Source organism: Anabrus simplex, chromosome 1 (genome assembly GCF_040414725.1).
Source record: "Anabrus simplex isolate iqAnaSimp1 chromosome 1, ASM4041472v1, whole genome shotgun sequence".
Classification (NCBI taxonomy): domain Eukaryota; kingdom Metazoa; phylum Arthropoda; class Insecta; order Orthoptera; family Tettigoniidae; genus Anabrus; species Anabrus simplex.
Window position 1 is genome coordinate 561320655 of NC_090265.1, and position 19694 is coordinate 561340348.

Below are 19694 nucleotides of genomic sequence, written 5' to 3' on the forward strand. Positions count from 1 at the left end.
AAACTACGAGTCATTTGAGGCAATGCGTACCCTAAGAAATACGATTAAACACAAATATCGTAACAAATTTATCTGCTGTTGTTATGGTGTTAAACCAACAATAATCTCTATTTGATATGTGCTACATCAAAAATTGGATGTATGGCTTTTCAGGAGTTTGCTCTATTAACCAGCATTTCGTCTTAGGTCTGACACTAGACTCGTCAGAGTGGGATGTGTCAGACCCCACCCACTGATGCTGGGGTGTATGCAGGTGAACTTATCAGAAGCCTCTTATGTGGCACAGTCTGATAACTGCATACGGGAGATAAAACTCCACAATGGAATTAATGCCCGCCTAGCAATTCCAAATGGTGGAAAGATATCTAATTCCCTTCATGGGAATTTAATATTACCATGTGCTACATGACGACAGCAGATGATGTGGTTCGCTGAACGCCCTGCTAGATGGCGACAGCAGACTACGTCTTGTTCTAACAGGGAGGCAGTTCTGTAACTTGTCTCACCCAGGACCTTTTGTTTTGTTTCCCTTCCTTCAGCTTGATGACCAGAGCAGGGTGGTGGAGGGAACATAGGTTACCACCCGCGCCCCTCTCTCCTCAAGGTCTAGACCCCGGAGAGGCATGCCTCATCTGTTATTTGAGACTGCAGAAACTCCCCGCGTGAAGGTGAAAAGGAAATACCGTATTGTTAATTGCATGTTATTCTTCTGAATTAGTAGGCAATCAATGCATTATTGGCTTTAATTGCGACAATTCAGACATGGACTGTTAGTAAAACAAGACTGATATCATCTGGTTGAAGCTGTTTAGAGTGAAGTAGGCCCCTTTCAGGAACTTAACAAGGCTTTAAACTCTTTAAAACGTAAACCGTTCTCATCTTGGACCTACAAGAGAAGTGTGAAGCCAAAAGCAAAAGATGTATGCCTAATTTGGATATTAAGTATTTTGACGGTAAAGTAGCGAGGAAATTTTAATTTTCTTGGTATACACGATATTCATGGTTAACAGCCTGTTCCAAAAGCAAGAAGATTTTATGTTATTACAGTGTTTTATTTGGTGGTAAAAAGAAATGGACTTTAAATGGGGTAATCATTACAAAAAAACTTTCTTTAAAAAGCAGAGAAGTATCAAAATTCAAATAAATATATTTGGAATGAAGAGATTCTGTTTACTGAGGCGCAGGAAGACAGCATTCTTTATCTGAAGGTACAAGAATTCAAGCCGTTAAACATAATGAAGTAGTGAAACAAAATCGGCTTGTTGTTGAGAGACTTCTTGACATTGAGTGTTTCCTTGGGAAACAGGAGCTTGGATGTAGAGGTCATTCTGAAGGAGAAGACTTGATCAACAGGGGCAATTACCTAGAGTTGTTAGATCTTTCAAAACAGGACAGTACATTCAAAATCATCTCCATTCCACATCGGGCTTTAAAGGCGGAATAGATATTATTTGGAATAAGTTTAGTCTAAAAGATTTAATGACTCTGGAAGCAGTTAAATCAAGATTCTTGAAAGCCGCTCTAGGTGTTTTGAAACACACAAAGTCAAGGCTAGTATACGAGCTCACAAGAGAACCGTTCTTTATAGAAGAACTGCGTATGAGACTCCCATCTACCGACAGCTCGAATAAACTGCTCCTTGAAAGACAAAAGAAATGAAGAGAAATTTGGCTGGACTTTTATACTATAGAAGCCATGGTAAATAGATCCTGGGCCAACACGAATCAAGACCTCCGACACCTGGTGACCTCAATAGCTGTGCATGGGTACCACCACAAAGTATGCAAACAAGCGTTTTCACGATCCCGGGAATAACTGTATATGTGAGTTGTGCGATCAACCTTGTGATTGTTACCACATTACCACTTGTAAAAAATGAGTAATACCCCTGGTAGACTATTGTGCTTAATTAAAATGTGTACAATCAAAATGCGGGGTAAAATGTACCGCCAGAACTTAGGTAACTTATGTAACATATATACACAACTTGTGTGCATTTCTTAATATAAAAAAGGCAGATCAAGCGAAATACAGAATGAATTAATTGAGTCTGTAGCTGTCATAATTCAGGAGAGAATCAAAGCAGATTTAGATTCTTGTGATTTAATTGATATGCAGGCAGACGAGACCTTGGATGTATCAAACATATCTTAAGTTATTGTAATATTCCGGTGCTACTCAAAACAGGGTCGCACAAGAAGATTCATAGGGTGTTATGATGTTTCGATTAATAAGACTGCATCAGGCTTATCAGAATTAATTGTCGACATTCTGCAAAAGTAGGGAATGATTGATAAAATCATATGTCAAACATATGACGGGTGCTCCACAATGGCAGGAAAGCATGGGGGGGTTGAGCATTATGTTAAACAAGTTTGCTCAGAGCAGTCCACACAATATGTTCAACACTATGTTGATCTATGACAGGTTTTTGAAGACATTGCAGAGAATGATGGGGGTTGGGACAGTGAGTCGTACAGTTCAGCTGTTGGGTTGGTTACCATACTCAAGAAGACCCAATTCATTTATTTGCTCTGTCTGTATAGAGATATTTTTATTCATATTGACCACCTCCTTGCTCTACTGCAACATACGAGCACATCTGACGTAATTCTGTGCAGTACTGAAATTAGAAAAGCCACTGGTATCCTAAAGGACATGCAATCAGAAAACACAGTATCCTCATGTCTTGAAAAATGTAGCAAAATAAATACTGTAGTCAGATAAATGTACATGACCTCACATTCCATACGCTCAAAAATATTCACATATGAATTTCTTGACACCTGAATTATGCAAATGGAAATACGGTTTTCCGGCCCTGTGGTGTATGGGTAGTGTGCCTGCCTCTTACCCAGGGGCCCCGGGTTTGATTCCTGGCCTGGTCAGGGATTTTTACCTGGATCTGAGGGCTGGTTCAAGGTCCACTCAGCTTACGTGATTAGAATTGAGGAGCTATCTGACGTTGAGATAGAGGCTCTGGTCTAGAAAACCAAGAATAACGGCCGAGAGGATTAGTCGTGCTGACCACACGACACCTCGTAATCTGCAGGCCTTGGGGCTGAGCAGCGGTCGCTTGGTAGGCCAAGACCCATCAGGGCTGTAGTGCTATGGAGTTAAATACGTCTGGCGATTTTGAAAGCATTCAGTTAGTTGAGTTGTTGGATCCAGCTCTCTTCATAGTTTACAAAGAGAGCTTCCCTGCTATTAAACTGAACAGTCTTATGAACATTTACTCCTGTTTTAATAGAGAAAGATTGGAAAATGAATTAACATTTATTCCGATATAGAAAAACAGTTGTCCCTCAAAAATGTTTATATTATATTGTCCTCAATTTCCTCGAAGTGTCAAAATTGATTCGTTTAATATTAACATTTCCTGTGAATACAGCTTCCTCTGAAAGGAGTATGAGCACTCTGAAAAGGATAAAGACATACTTGTGTAATACAATGAACAATGGAAGACTCAGCAGTCGTAGTACAATTTCCATCGAAAAAAAACTTGGGAAGTAATTGATGAATGATCAAATACTGAAGGACCATGTGATTGACCATTTTGCAACCAAGAAAACTTGATGTTTGGAACTGCTCTACAAAAAACTTTAAGGTAAGGTTTCCTGCCTATCCATTCATTAACTATTATCTTCACCACTGAACACATCTAATATTGGGTAGTTACTATCCATCCATCACTTTAAATTGTTGAAACAGACATCCAAGCATTACTAATTCTTTCACACAGAATTCATGGCATTCAAAGAATGAAGCTTAATTTATTGAAATGCTGAAACTGTATACAAAGACTTTGATGGAAGAACTGCTACCACAGTTGTTGTAGCAGTAACCCTTTAAAATGATAGCATTTGAGGGGACATTAATACCTAACATTACTATTTATAAGCAATTACCTGCTGTTTCCAAAAACACATTCAGCTTTGCTTTCATTTCCTTTCAGCATAGGACAGTATTTCAGTGCTTCTCTAGATTTACGCTCAGCATCAACGACACAAATGCGATCTGGAAAAAGAAGTAATCATATATAGTGTAATGAACATACAAGGAGTTTATAGAAGTCTTGCAGATAAGTATTTCAAAGGTTGTAAAGAAGTATACAGTACTAACACTCTGTCATGTATAACACTTTTTAAAATATTATGATAGGGAAAGGTGTGATATCAGGGCATGGGACTTGACCCATTTCTTAAGTGTTTCATTCCCTCAAACCAGTCCTTAAATTAATGGCAGAGCCAGGAATTGAACCCTGGATGATCAGGCAAAAATATATTATGTTAATTCCCAGACTACGGTGGTAATACAGACAATTTTAATTTGGTCCAAGATCATTAATACCCATCCTACAAGGTTGAAGGGTAACATCAAATTGAATGTAAATGCACGAAAAAACATTCTTAACCTTTCTCAGTACACACCTTTAATCAGAACATAGTTGCACGGGCACAGAATTGGGGACTGCATTATTTCTGTAACAACTACAAAATATATTTTGGGATTTCATTTTTATTTTCTATTAACACGTTTGCCTAGCAAAATGTTTGCTTGCACAGGATATGTGTGTGTGACGAGTGTTTCAAATCTTTGTCTTACACTGAATTTCGCGCTTTCTTCATTTTATCTATATTCACGTCTTGCCTTAACTTTGATTTTGACTGATGATGGTCTCTGGTGAGACCAAAACTAGTTTCAACAAATATATTAACTTTTTTAAGGTTAGAACAAACAGTATTGAATAGGGGGAAACATTTAGTTTTGTTTTACACTAACAATTATTGCAAAATAAAACCAAATTATAAAGAAATTAATTTTTCTTTTATAAAATATAAGGAAGTAATGATTTTTAACAGAAATCATGTAGACCATCATTTAAGTTCCCTACCGGGAGCTTAAAAACTGAATTTAAATATATTATTTTGAATGAGGTAATTGTCCTGAAAGATGGCAAGTGCAAATACTTAGGTATGAGATTTGAAAGTAATCTGCACTGGAAGGGTCATTTTGATGACATTGCTGGGAAAGCATTCAGATTGTTACATGTCATAATGAGGCTACTTAAAGGATGCAACAAAGAATTAAAAGAGAAAAGTTACTTAAGTATGGTTCGTCCATTATTGGAATATCCAAACAGTGTTAGGGATCCTCACCAGGAATACCTAATAAAAGAAATAGATGGCGTGCAGAGGAAAGCAGCAAGATTTGTAACGGGAGAAAAAGTAGTGTACCGTAAAGTGGGGTAACTTCGCCCATACAGGGTAACTTCGGCCGCTGATGAATAGCGACACTTATTTTCTCCTGCCTCCTATACTGGAAAAGATGAACCACCTGCAACAACTAAAATGCACATACAATAGAATGCTCTATCAACACTCAGTAGTCCAAATAACATCGGCGGGCTCATTGTTGAGTCAATTGATTTTTTCGCAGCCCCGACTATTGTCTTGTCTGATAACAGCCGAAAACAAACTGTTCTCTAGCCCCAGCATTCAATTCTCCATTCCAGTGGTTTATGGGGTCAAAATGTAAGTTCGTCTGGTAACTGATCAACACAATTTGATGCATTTTATTCAAATAGGTTTTTCAGGGAATAGTTTTGTGATAAAAGTTGTCCTCTTCCGGGGTAACTTCGGCCATGCCAAGAACGTACAGAAAAACATTACACGGCTGTGGATATTGTAATTACAATCCTGTTTACTTCAAGAATGCTTTAGAAGAGATTAATAAAGTCACAATAACAATAAACAGGGAAGTTTATCCCGACAGGGAGGGGAAAGACAGTTTCCAGTTTCAATGATAAATAGATTGTTATCAGTTGACATGGACGATACACATTTGAGAACTTGATGACGGCCCAGATATTTTCTAATTTAGAGGACAGTGTATTATGAGGACAGTCTACAAGATTGCTTCTTTTCTGACCGCCTTTTCTCTCCATACAATTGGAGCTTTATGATTTCCGTACCTTTTATTTATTATCTTTTGTACCATTACAAATATTTGTGCAATGCAACATGTAATTTGTAATATCATACAATGCTTGTACACTTAGGCTAAATAAAATAGTTTCTTCTTTGGGGAAAAAGTGAATTTGATCACTATACGTCTGTTTCACCATAAATCATTTTAATTTGTTTGTGATTGTTCATACTGGGCGTTTTGAAGGTTTTTAAAAAACATTCACGGTGGCCAAAGTAACATTACATTGAAGAAAACTTCGTTTCTTGAGTTATTTTTATGGCGGCTGAAGTTACCCCAAAACATGGGGTAACTCCGGCCACTCTTTCGATAATCATTATTCATTACTGAATAACAATTAGAATTACATTCATATTTAAACACGAAGAACAAACATGGCAGAATTTATATTACATTTTTCAGAATAATTATTATTATTTTTTTTTTTTTTAGGGGCTTTACGTCGCACCAACACAGATAGGTCTTATGGCGACGATGGGATAGGAAAGGCCTAGGAGTTGGAAGGAAGTGGCCGTGGCCTTAATTAAGGTACAGCCCCAGCATTTACCTGGTGTGAAAATGGGAAACCACGGAAAACCATCTTCAGGGCTGCCGATAGTGGGATTCGAACCTACTATCTCCCGGATGCAAGCTCACAGCCGTGCACCTCTACGCGCATGGCCAACTCTCCTGGTTTTCAGAAAATTAGAGGGAATATTTCACATTTTATTTTTAAAAATATACAAAAAAGAACAGAAATATTACAGAAACTTGGGTGGAAAGCTTTAAGTAAGAGAAGGACTTACAGGATTATATAGAGCCTATACATGAGAGGAAGCATGGGGAGAAATCCACGAGAAGCTTCAGTTGGAAAATAATTATATTGGCAAGGCTGATCACAAGTATAAAATTAGATGATATTTTAGCAGAAATGATTGGGGTAAGCTTTCATTCATTGGAAAGGGTGTGAAGGAGTGGAAAAGTTTACCTGGGGAAGTGTTTGATCCTTTTCTAAAATCTGTACAGATATTCAAGAAAAGAATAAAGAATAAACAGCAACAGAGAAAAAGAAATGTTAGAGGGCATTCTATGTGTGTAGGTTATTGTAATAAAGAATTTTTGTGAAAATAAATTAATTCTCATCCCCTTGTCTATGGAGACTGGACAGCTGAAGTAGGGGACTGCCTGTAGGGATGAAGTACAGTAGGGACTTTGAGGGCCCTGGGACCGCAACGGTAGCTGTGAAGGCCCTTCAGGAACTCTGAAAAGCAGTGGCAACAAGGGCACTGGTTAAGATGCAGCAGGCCGTTGTGCACATTAGGTACCAAAATGAGGGGGAACAAGAAAGCAATGTACATTTAAATCTTATAGCAATACTAGCAAGATACCCATGCTTTGCTATGGCGTTAAAATGGAAGTTATTATTCAGTGTTTTTACATTTTGGAGAGTGCACTGTCAGCTGAGCCTGTAAAATACGTCCTCAGTTCGTACGTCAAACGGTTTTGGGGGAATGATTATTTATTTTATAATCTAGGCCCTACCACTAACTTAAACACGTACGGAAGAGTTTGAATGTTTTAAACCATACCTGATTTAACATCTAGGACGTAAAAGCGACCAACCAGTGAAATTTTAGTTTTTGTATGTGGAACAGTAACAGAGGAATTAATTCCTTTTTTTAAGGAGTGAATGTTTTGAAATATTTATTAACATCTAGGATATAGAAGACCACTCTTTATAAAGAAAGTTATGTTCATGCCTGAAACGGTTTCGGAAGAATGGATATTGTGTTTTTGAGAGTCAACTACCATCTAAACCTCATAGGGAAGAAATGTTTTCTAGTATATGGTATTTTACACCTAGGACATAAAAAAAGACCTTTCTCGTAAAATTACAACTTTGTACGCCAAACGGTTTTGGAGGGATGAATAATTTAGTTTACGGAGTTAACCTCATTTGACACTTTAATGGTGGAATGTTTAAAAATATTTCCTATTTCACACCTAGGATTTAAAATATAGTATAGGCTACCAGTATTTGGAATTTTGTCTTCATACGTTAAACCGTTTCGGAGGAAGGAATAATATATTTGTTTTTGGATCTTAACCCCCATTTAACTCTGAGGGATTAAATTTGTTTCAAACCTGTTATTTAACACCTAGGATATCATTTGACATTTTAACTTCGTAATTCAAACGGTTTCATATAAACGTATATTTTTGTCATCATTCCTCGTCTCCCAGTCTAAACCCCTCAGCGGTGTATTGTTTTAAGTCCATTTCTTATTTGTATCCTCATAAAAAGAATTGAACTCCTTTTACACCCCCTTAAGATAATTACCTCACCCCACCCCCTAACAAAAATGCGTGCTTATTTCTTTTTAAAGGAGATCCCAAATCATTTTCACGTCCGTAACATCCTTCGTTTTTGTGATAAAATTAGTCTTATACAAAAAATTAAACCCATTTTTAATTAATTTATCCACCCTTAATATGATTTTCTGAAAACAAAAGGAGTGTTTATTTTTACAGAAGATTCCAAATACAAATTTTCATGTCTGTAACATCTTCAGTTTTTGAGATATAAGTATCCTCAAAAAGGTATTCAAGCCTTTTCTCACCTTTTTTCACCACCATTAGAGGATTTTTTTAAAGAAAAAATACGTGTTTCCTTAATTTTAAAGGAGACCCCTAATACCAAAGTTCACGTCTGTAACATAGCCAGTATTTGATGCATAAGTCTCCCCATAAAAATAATTCAACTAAGTTCACTTCTCTTCACCTACCCCACCCCTTTAAGTGGATTTTCCGAAAAGAAAGAATGTCTTTCTTTATTTTTCAAGGAGATTCCAAATACCAATTTTCATGTCTGTAACATCTTCAGTTTTTGAGATACAAATATCTGCATGAAAAGAATTAATCACCTTTTTCAGTCCTTTTTATACCCCCCAAGTAAAGAGTTTTTCCGAAAACAAATACGAGTTACTTTTTATTTTTTAAAGAGATTAAAAATGCCAATTATCACGTCTGCAACGTGTTAAGTTTTTTATATATATGGTATATATGATCATTTTAAAAATCTACCCCCTTTAACACTTTTCCTCAAGTGGATTTTCAGAAAACAAATCATGCATGTTCGTTTACTTTTACAGGAGATTCCAAATACCAATTTTAGTTTTCGAGATATAGATACACTCATTTTAAAAATTCATCCCCCCTTTAACCCCCTTGGTGACGTAATATCTAAAAATCCTCCCTTAGTGAGCAGCTACATTGCAATGTGAATATATCCTCAAAATTTAATTTCTTTATGCCCAGTAGTTTTGGCTCGGTGATGACGAGTCCGTCAGTCAGTCAGTCAGGACAAATTATTTTATAGATTGTGTAGTATTTTTTGAAATGATTCCACATACTGTATAAGCTGATTATCTGTGTAAGTACAGAATATATTATGAGTAGGATCTTGTAAATAATATAAATTTATTAAAAATGAGCTGTGTTTTTAATAGAAAAATGTTGATGTAAATTGTATAATTGTAAATTGTATAATACTGCATTTTAGGAAAAATGTCTTCTTTTCAAAAAACTTAAAATGTAGTTGTTGAGAATAATGTATTTTTGTGTATCATTTGCAAATAAAGTATTTTTATTTAAAGTTAAATAAACTACACTTAAACTTATTTTGAAGGCTTTAAACAGCCATAAATCTTCAACTATATGATGATGATGATGATGATGCTTGTTGTTTAAAAGGGCCTAACATCTAGGACAGCGGCCCCTAATGGTACGAAATGAGACGAAATGGAATGACGAATTGAAAGTCCAAAATCCTCCACTGACCAGAATTCAAAACGTGAGGACGAAGAATGAATGGATGGATATGAATTTAAAACAATCAGTGGATCCGACCCGCAATGTCTCGCATTCACAGAAACTGACGTGAAACAATAGTTATTACTGTAGGTACTGAGACCAAGGGACTGCGTCTATAGCATAATACTGAATCGATAATGGTTTTAGTCTCAAGGGGTCCAGAATCCAAGTCATCGGCCCCTCATAATGGTACTTATCGCTAGGAAAGTAAAACCATGGTATTTGTCATGTTGTGGTTCTAATCAAAAGTAGCGTAGACTCATGGTATTCCACACATTATGGTACTACTCACAGGTAATGAAATTCGCACGTGGAATACAGACCTATGCTGTTTCGAACATTGCGGCGCCAATGAGAGGCAACGCAAACCTATGGTGTTCGTCACATACGTGCCGTGTACTAACCACAGGGACCCGCACTATCCCGTGGTGTTCCTCATATAGTGGGGACTAATCACATGCAAGCCAGAACCATTGTGTCGCTCCTAAAGTGGTGCTAATCACAGGTATTGTAGAAGCCGGCAACGCACTCTGTTGCTACTAATCACAAACCTATTTGGTACCTAACATAGTGGTACTACGCGCAAGTAAAAGCGACCCATGGTGTTCCCCGCGTGGTGGTACTAATCACAAGTAGTTTCATGTTTCTAATACAAACATCCCCTGGTCGCCCCTTTTAGTCGCCTCTTACGACAGGCAGGGGATACCGTGGGTAAATTCTTCGTCTGTGTACCCCACCCACAGGGGGTAAACCAAATTTGTCGTGGCATACTTATGAATGTGGATTTTTTTTAACCTGTGGTGATGTAATGCCTTTCATGATCTGCACTGCATGCGCACGCTACGAAGACATGTACAACAGCTGTTCAAAATAGCGTCTCCCATCTTCGACAACTTCGCAGCAAGTTCTGTCGTATCCAGTCGAATATCTCTGGCGTCATTCTGGCATTGTCGCTAGCAGTGAGGATTCTTGCTAGGAGCTCTTTCAGTCTCTACAAGTGTTTTGCAGGCAAGGAAGACTCTTACCATAATTCCACAAAAAGAAATCAAGTGGGATCAGATCAGGCGGAAGAGACGGCCACGGAAAAGGACCTACCCTCCCCCTCTTTTCCGGGAACGTATGATTAAAGTGTTCTCGAGTAGCATGCGAAAAGTGGGCTGGGGCCGCATCATGCTGAGCCCACATGCGATCACAAAACTGCAACCTACGAGAAATAGCGTTGGCGTATAAGATGAGACTGAGAAGTTCCGGACCGGAATTCCATGTCTGAAATTGATACATGTGACCTTCTCCAGCATTTCTAGAAGTCTGTAATCATCACGGAAACACCCTTTATAACACACAATGGTATAACCTAAGAACTAGGCAGTGCTCACGTAATCCTATATACGTAATTCCAACATTTATTTATTTATTTATTTATTTATTTATTTATTTATTTATTTATTTACCAGTGGTAACACTAACACATCGAAGGTTTTCGGAGACGCTAGGATGGGAAAGTGCTAGAGTAAGAAGATGCTGGCCGTGACCTTGACATTAAGGTACAGCCTGGTGTGGAAACGGGAATTCATGGAGACCATCTTCAGGGCTGCCAACGCGGGGGCGGGGGGGGGGCGGGGAGGGAGATTCGAATCCGCCATCTTCCGAATACAGGCTAACAGCTACGTGACCCAAACCGCGCGGCCAACTCGCTTGGTTCTTGTAAAAAAAAATTTAAACAGTGTTCTTTTTCTTTATATTATTTTTCATTTTGGTGCAGAAATGAAAGACAATTAACTTCGTTTACATCTCAGGAAGTCTCTGACCTTTCATAGTCCTTCATAGTAGACCATCACTTGTTGATAATTGAGCTGTACCTACGTATAGTTTCAAGTTACCCACTTTTTAAGAGTCTCTTTGAAACGACCTGTGGGTATGTCATTAAAATATCTGTTACTTCCAACTTATGAATAAGAATTCGTTGAGTCCACCCTACTGTCTCTCCCGTACAGCAAGCATAGTATGAAAAAAATCAATGTAAAGATAATATTTCGACGAAGTGCCCACTTCTTTCTTTTAGAAGACCGTTGATCGCAACAGTATTAGCAGCAAATAAATAAATAAATAAATAAATAAATAAATAAATAAATAAATAAATAAATAAATAAATAAATAAATAAATGGCATTAAATTCTTATACTTTTCGGAGACGCCTCATCATTAGTTGAATAACTGGATTACGATTCGGTACTATATTAATAAAAATAAATGTCACTAGAGTAGCAGCAGCCGAAGCTGACGCCACTGTTGGGAATAAGTATTTTGAACCAGTGAGGCTCCCTGATTAACAGGATAGAAAGAGATAAACTCACTCAAGCACTTCCGCGGAGAGGCTCATATATCATGCATCGTTTGCAGCATCAGCGCAGTAACTACTCTGCTTACAAATGTAAACGTGAGTGAAATTGTGTTTTTAGGGGTAGACCAAGGAGTCAACATACAGTACATTCAGGCACAAACTACGTTTTAAGTTTTCGGAACCGGGCAAGTTGGCCGTGTGGTTAGGGGCGCGCAGCTGTGAGCTTGCATCCGGGAGATAGTGGGTTCGAACCTCAATGTCGGCAGCCCTGAAGATAGTTTTCCGTGGTTTCTCATTTTCACAACAGGCAAATGTTGGGGCTGTGCCTTAATTAAAGCCAAGGCCGCTTCGTTCCCACTCCCAGGCCTTTCCTCTCTCATCCTCGCCATAAGACCCATCTGTGTCGGTGCGACGTAAAGCCAATTGCAAAAGAAAAAAGAATCTTTCCGGAGACGCGTCTTCATCAACTGAATAACCGGTTTACAACTAGGGATTTGTTTAATAAACACACTTCGAGATCTGGAGAGAAAATGCATTTATTTATTTATTTATTTATTTATTTATTTATTTATTTATTTATTTATTTAATTTCCTAGAGGTTTAACGTCGCTCGAACACATCGAAGTTTTTCGGAGACGCTAGCATGGGAAATTGTTAGGACTGGGAAGATAGCATCGCATAGCGTCTAGTTGGAATAAGCAATATTAGCTCCTACTGGAACAACTATATCCACGACACTGGGAGTTTACCTCTGGGAAATACGGAAAATTTTTGCTATTGGCTTTAAGTCGCACCATCTCAGATCTTATGGTGCGAGAACTGGAACGCCACGAACATACTACGAAAATAGCTTTCGCGGACCAAACACACAACCTCCTGTGGGTGGGCGACACTGACGAAGAATACACCCACGGTATCCCCTGCATGTCGTAAGAGGCGACTAAAAGGGGCGACCAAGGGATGACTGAATTAGAACCACGAGACTACTTGTAATTAGTACCATCACGCGGGGAACACCATGGGTCGCCTTTACTTGCGAGCAGTACCACTATGTTAGGTACACAATAGGTTTGTGATAAGTAGCAACAGTGGGTGGGTCACTATGGGTTTATAGTACCTGTGATTAGTAACAGTATATGCGGAACACCACGGGTTTACGTTGCCTGTGTTTAGTACCAGTGTGAGAAACACCACGGGTCTGGGCGATGCCTGTGATCAGTACCACTATATGAGCAACACCGTGGGTCTGCGCTGCCTGTGATTCGTACCCACTATGTGAGGAACACCATGGGTTTGCGTTGCCTATGAGTGGCGCCGTAATGTGAGCAACACCATAGGTTTGCGCTACCTGTGCGTATTACATTACCTGTGAGTAGTAACACAATGTGTGGGATACCATAAGTCTACGTTACTGACGATTAGTACCGGTCGGTACATGAGAAATACCATGGTTCTTACTTTCCTAGCGGTAAGTACCGCCGTTGACCCGGATTTTAGACCCCTTTAGAGAACAAGTATCATCGATTCAGGATTGAGCTTTGGAAGCAGCCCTTTGGTCCTTATAGGCCTATACTAGTGTTTTAAGATAGTTTTTGGGAAGGTAGGGCATAGCGGGTCGAATCCACTGCCTGTTTCAAGTTCATAATCCTTGTTCATCATCACTAAAGTTCTAGTCAGTGGATTAATTCTGGAATTATTTTTAACTTTCAATATTGCGAGTTGGATCCACTGATTATTTTAAATTCATATTCATCCATTCATACTTCATCATTATCATCAAATTATTAATTCTGGCCAATGGATGAGTTTTGGACTTTTAAATTGTCATTCCATTTCGTACCATTAGGGGCCGATGACTTAGATGTCAGGCCCCTTTAAATAACAATCATCCATCATCATCATCATCGTATGGCCTCAGCTACCATGTGCAAGCATTTTAATTTGACTCCATCTGGCTGCTTGCTCGTTAATTTCGACGGTATGTTTAATAATAATAATAATAATAATAATAATAATAATAATAATGTTATTTGCTTTACGTCCCACTAACTACTTTTTAAAGTCTTCGGAGACGCCGAGGTGCCGGAATTTAGTCCCGCAGGAGTTCTTTTACTCTAGGCCTACTAGGTAGCAGAATAAACCCAAATGAAAAATCAAAATGAAGGCTACTGGGTGGATGGGGTGAAGACACTACTAAATGACATAGGAGTGAAAAAATAGGCAATGGGAAATAAATTTACCAAGAAATTACAGGAGAATGTGTAAAAAAAATGTATTTCAAAGAGTGAAATGCATGAAGGGACAAACAATACGGACAGAATGTAATAGAAATAAAACAATAGTAGAATTACGGAAAATATGAAGTATGACAGGAATAATTAATGTCATTGGCTTTACGTCCTACCAACTATTCGGTTTTCGGAGACGAGGTGCCGGAATTTAGTTCCGCAGGAGTTCTTTTAACGCACCAGTAAATCTACCGACACGAGGCTGTCGTATTTGAGCACCTTCAAACACCACCGGACTGAGCCAGGATCGAACCTGCCAAGTTGGGGTCAGAAGGCCAGAGCCTCAACCGTCTGAGCCGCTCAGTCCGGCAAAAGTATGACAGTAAGGACTATAATGTTAGCTAAAAGGGAAATGAAAGGGATAATCTGGTGGTTGGCGGGAGTAAGTTATAATCTATAAGAAAATGGTGTCAAATTTCCCTATGGAAAAATCAAATTATCATAAACATGTCATATGCATGGTGGTCGGAAACAACATGAACCGGGTATTTGAGCGTTAGAAGGTTGGTCATACTGATAAATAATTTGAAAGAAATAATTCGATATCTCGCACCTTTTTTCATTTTATCAGCTGCTTAAGTTAGCCAATCAGATCGCTTAGCGGGCGAATTCAAATGGGATTTGTGCGGGACATTTTCTAAATCTGCACGTGACTTAAAAACGGCTTGAGAACCACGCCATCAGCATGAAACACGAACACACAGTTTGTTTCAGCCAGTGTCACTTGTTTTGGCGCGATCCTGTCAGCTCAGAGGTATTTATTCAAACCCCTCCCCCGGCAAAGTTTTATTCTTCGACTGGTGCTCACATGCCAGTCTTTAGGAACAGTACCACGCAAAGCCCATTTGAATTCACCCACTAAGCGATCTGACTGGCTAACTTCAGCAGCTAATAAAATGACAACGGTGTGAGATACGAATTGGAAATGGAAATCCACAGCCTGTTTCCAGTCATTCGACCGGGTCAGCAATGGAATGAACGAAGCCCCCATCTAGCAGCGAGGATAGGAATTGTGCCGGCTGCCGAAGCCTGCCGCACACCTCTGGGGCAATGATTAATCAACGACAGATGAAATGAAATTATATTGGAGTGTGTTGCTGGAATGAGAAATGACATGGAAAACCCGAGTACCCGGAGAAAAATCTGTCCCGCCTCCGCTTTGTCCAGCACAGATATCACATGGAGTGACCGGCATTTGAACCACGGAACCCAGCGGTGAGAGGCCGGCGCTCTGCTGCCTGAGCCACAGAGGCTCTACTGAGATACCGAATTATTTATTTCAAATTATTTATCAGCATGCCCAACCCTCCAACGCTAATATACCCGGTTCATGTTGTTTCCGACCACCTTGTATGTATCTCGATCATGGACATCCATCCGTACGTAACATCACAGCCTGCGCGGTTGCTATATTACACTTCCGTCACATACTCGTTTACGTGACACAATTTCGTTAAATAAATTATTTTCGGATGATCCCCACCTCAAAGACATAGTTATGGCAAAAAAAAGGAAAATCAACGTATTATTTGTATATGCAACTAGCTGTAGGACCCGGCTCTGCTCGGGCACTTTCTTTGGATGTTTCATTTGAGGGTTGTCATTAACTGTTTGAAATGATTTTGTTTTGCATATTTCTTTATTGTAACGCTGACGGATACTTTACGACCTCTTTTGTAAATTTAGAGTTATTACGTGTTTAAGTTTTAGTTTGAGATTATCATTTCGCATTAAACTACTTCCTCGTGGCAGCCCAGATAGCCAGGGACGTAGCTGATCCCTCCAAACAATAATAAAAGCAAGTTATAACTGTATGCATTTACGCCGCGCGTACACGATTCCAAATGTCACTGGGACTGTCACGAATCAGCCAAGCGAAGCCGAGAAAATGTGGACTCAACAAAAATATCCGTCATTTTGGACATATTCTTGCTTACCCCTTTTCAACCCCCATGTCGATGGAGGTTGAACTTTGACTCGAACGGCATCCAAATTGTCACAATTCATCTCAGCAACCCTGAAAGCCATGGATTCGACACTAATATCGGTAGTTTTCGCTTATTTTTACATATCAATCCCTCCCCTAGGGTTGCTAGTGGTGTCTTACCCTCACAGTAACTTTTCCAGATAGTAAATCATGTGTAGCCAGTTTGGTTCAGAGCTATGCAGGAACATGCACAAATTAAACAGTAATTTCGGTCATTTTGGACATTATTGTTCACCCCTTCTAATCCCCATTCCGACTGGCGCTGAACTTTAACTTACACGGCATCCATCCAGAGTGTCACATTTCATCTTAGCGACCCTGAAAACTGTGGATTCGACGCTAATATCGGTCGTATTAGATTATTTTTATATTTCACCACCTTCCCTAGCGGCGTCTTGTCCCCACAGTATTTTCTTTTTCGGATAGTACGACATATTTGTACCAATTTTAGTTGTGAGCTATGCTAGAACACACACACATACATCAATAACCTCCGTCATTTTTCGACAATTCCTATGCCGATGCGGGCTGAACTTTAACTTAAACAGCATCCTGAGTGTCACTGTTCATCTCAGCGACCCCGAGAACTATGGATTCGACAGTATTTTCGATTACTTCTATATGCCACCTTCTTCCCACTCCCACCCCGAGAGATGCTAGTGATGGCTTACCCCCACAGTGTAAAAGTCGTAAGTGTGCGAATTTTGATTGAAATTGCTCCGGTGGTTTCGGAGGAGATGTGGAAAGGTACTTCATAAAACATGGTGGCGTGTTTCCATCCTCCTATATACAGTATTATTTTAATATTTCACCCCCCTTTCCACCCCCGACGTAGGGGTCTTACCCTACAGGTTTTTTTCCCAAACACTAAGTCATGTGTGTGTCATTTTGTTGAGAGCTATGCTGGAACATACAAACCTACATCCACGTTCTCGGTCATTTTGGGGCATTCTTTTTGACCCCTTCTAATCCCCATCCAACATTTTTCGGGTTCACTTGGCTGATTGGTGATAGTCCCACTGACAGAATCGTGTACATCAAATCTAGTACGCGAGGCGTAAATGCATACAGTTATAACTTGCTTTCATAATTTGTTTGAAATGATTAGAGTGTCACGGTTCATCACAGTTACCCCAAAGACTATGAATTCGCCACTAATATCGGTTATTTTCGGATTTTTACATTTCATTTGTATATAAGATAGAAGAAGGTAAGTTTTAAGAAACATATCATAACCTTGAGCCTCCGTGGCTCAGACAGCAGTGTGTCAGTTTCTCACCGCTTGATACCGTGGTTCAAATCCCGGTCACTCCATGTGAGATTTGTGCTGGACAAAGCGGAGGCGCGACAGGTTTTTTCTCCGGGTACTCTTTCATTCCAGCAACACTCTCCCTTCTCATTTCATAGCATCTATCAGCCATTACTAAATCACTTTGGGAGTGGCGACCCCATCGTACTAATAGCCTATATCCGATTCCGTCAGTACATCCCTGACCCGGTCAATGACTGGAAAACAGGCTGTAGGTTTTTATCATAATCTTTACATACTGTTGGCAACCCGCTGATCAGACTTGTCTTGCGGTTTGCTTACCTTCCCCTATTTTCTTTTTTCACCCCTTCTCACCCCCTATGCCGAACTACCCTCAGATTTCGTTCAAACCACTTCGTAAACTCTCCCAGGACTAATAAGAACTAATTGTGAAATTTTCAGCTAAATCGGTCAAATAGTTTTTGAATCTATTAATCTCACATATGCCAACTTTTACACATACCGACTAGCGGCGTTGCCCGGATAGTGTGTGGTGATTTTTTCATAGGAATCCTGTCCGACTCGTTGGCTGAACGGTCAGCGTACTGGCCTTCGGTTCAGAGGGTCCCGGGTTCGATTCCCGGCCGGGTCGGGGATTGTAACCTAAATTGGTTAATTCCAATGGCACGAGGGCTGTGTGTATGTGTTGTCTTCATCATCATTTCATCCTCATCATGACGCGCAGGTCGCCTACGGGAGTCAAATAGAAAGACCTGCACCTGGCGAGCCGAATCCGTCCTAAGATATCCCGGTACTGAAAGCCATACGACATTTCATTTTCATAGAAATCCTTATTGAGAAGTTGCATGATATTTTACGATCTATTATATACTTTTAGAGTTATATAGATGTATTTGATTTCAAGTTTTAGATTATTTAATTTTCGAGTAGAAGTGGAAGTTCGAATAGACTGGGAAGTATTTGATTCCTTTTTTTTTTAAAAAAAAAAGACACGATCTCAACTGTAATCGAGATTGCCATCGATCAGCCTTGCAACCCCAAAAGCAGTTGATTCAGCCCTAATCTCGGTCATTTTACACTATTTTATGCCCATCTACACTAAGCCCCCTGTCTCAATGGAGGCTGAGCGTGGATTTAAACGGTACCCTGAGCGTCACAATTCATCTCAGCGACACATATACAATTGATTCGACATTAATATCTGTTATTTCCCATTATTTTTACATGTCATCCCCTCCCATTCCCCATCCCCAGCGGGGTTTGGGATGTGTAATCTCCGTAGCTTTTTTTTCAGATAAGTCATATGTGTACCAAATTTCGTTGAGTCCTATTCTTGAACATACCCGCATATATCCTTTATAAATTTGTTTATTTAGATTTATTTACGTCGCACTGACACAGATAGGCAACAATAGGACAGGAAAGGGCTAGGAGTTGGAAGGAATATGCCGTGGCCTTAAGGTACAGCCACAGGATTCGCCTGGTGTGAAAATGGGAAACCACGGAAAAACGTCTTCAGGGCTGCCGACAGTGCGGTTCGAACCCACTATCTCCCGGATGAAAGCTCACAGCTGCGCGACCCTAACCGCAGGAACAACTTGCCCGGTACATACATCCATAATCTCGGTTATTTTTACTTCAACCCTCGTCAACCTCCATTCTGACTGCGGCTGAAGTATGACTTAACCAGCACCCAGAGAGTCACAGTTCAAATCAATGACTTCGAAAACCATGGATTAGACATTAATATCAGTCGTTTTCGTTTTTATATTTCACCTCCTCCCCTAGGAACGATGTGTATGCTTTACCCCAACAGATTTTTTTCAAATAGTAAGTCATATGTGCACCAAGTTTAGTTGAGAACTATTATGGAACATACACATACTGAACATCAGTAATCTCGGTAAATTTGGACGTTTTTTCTTTCACCCTGCTCAATCTCCATGCCGATGGGGACTGAATATGGAC

General features: G+C 39.5%; 1 protein-coding gene across 2 annotated transcripts in view; it reads right to left on the reverse strand.

Moving 5' to 3' along the window:
* The window catches only part of Tsf3 (Transferrin 3), a 195186-nt gene that overhangs the window by 125738 nt on the left and 49754 nt on the right, over positions 1-19694 (reverse strand). For both annotated transcript variants that reach the window (XM_067144871.2, XM_067144870.2), the window contains exon 2: positions 3909-4017. In XM_067144871.2, the coding sequence (XP_067000972.2) occupies positions 3909-4017 (109 nt within the window). The remainder of the gene's footprint in view (positions 1-3908; positions 4018-19694) is intronic.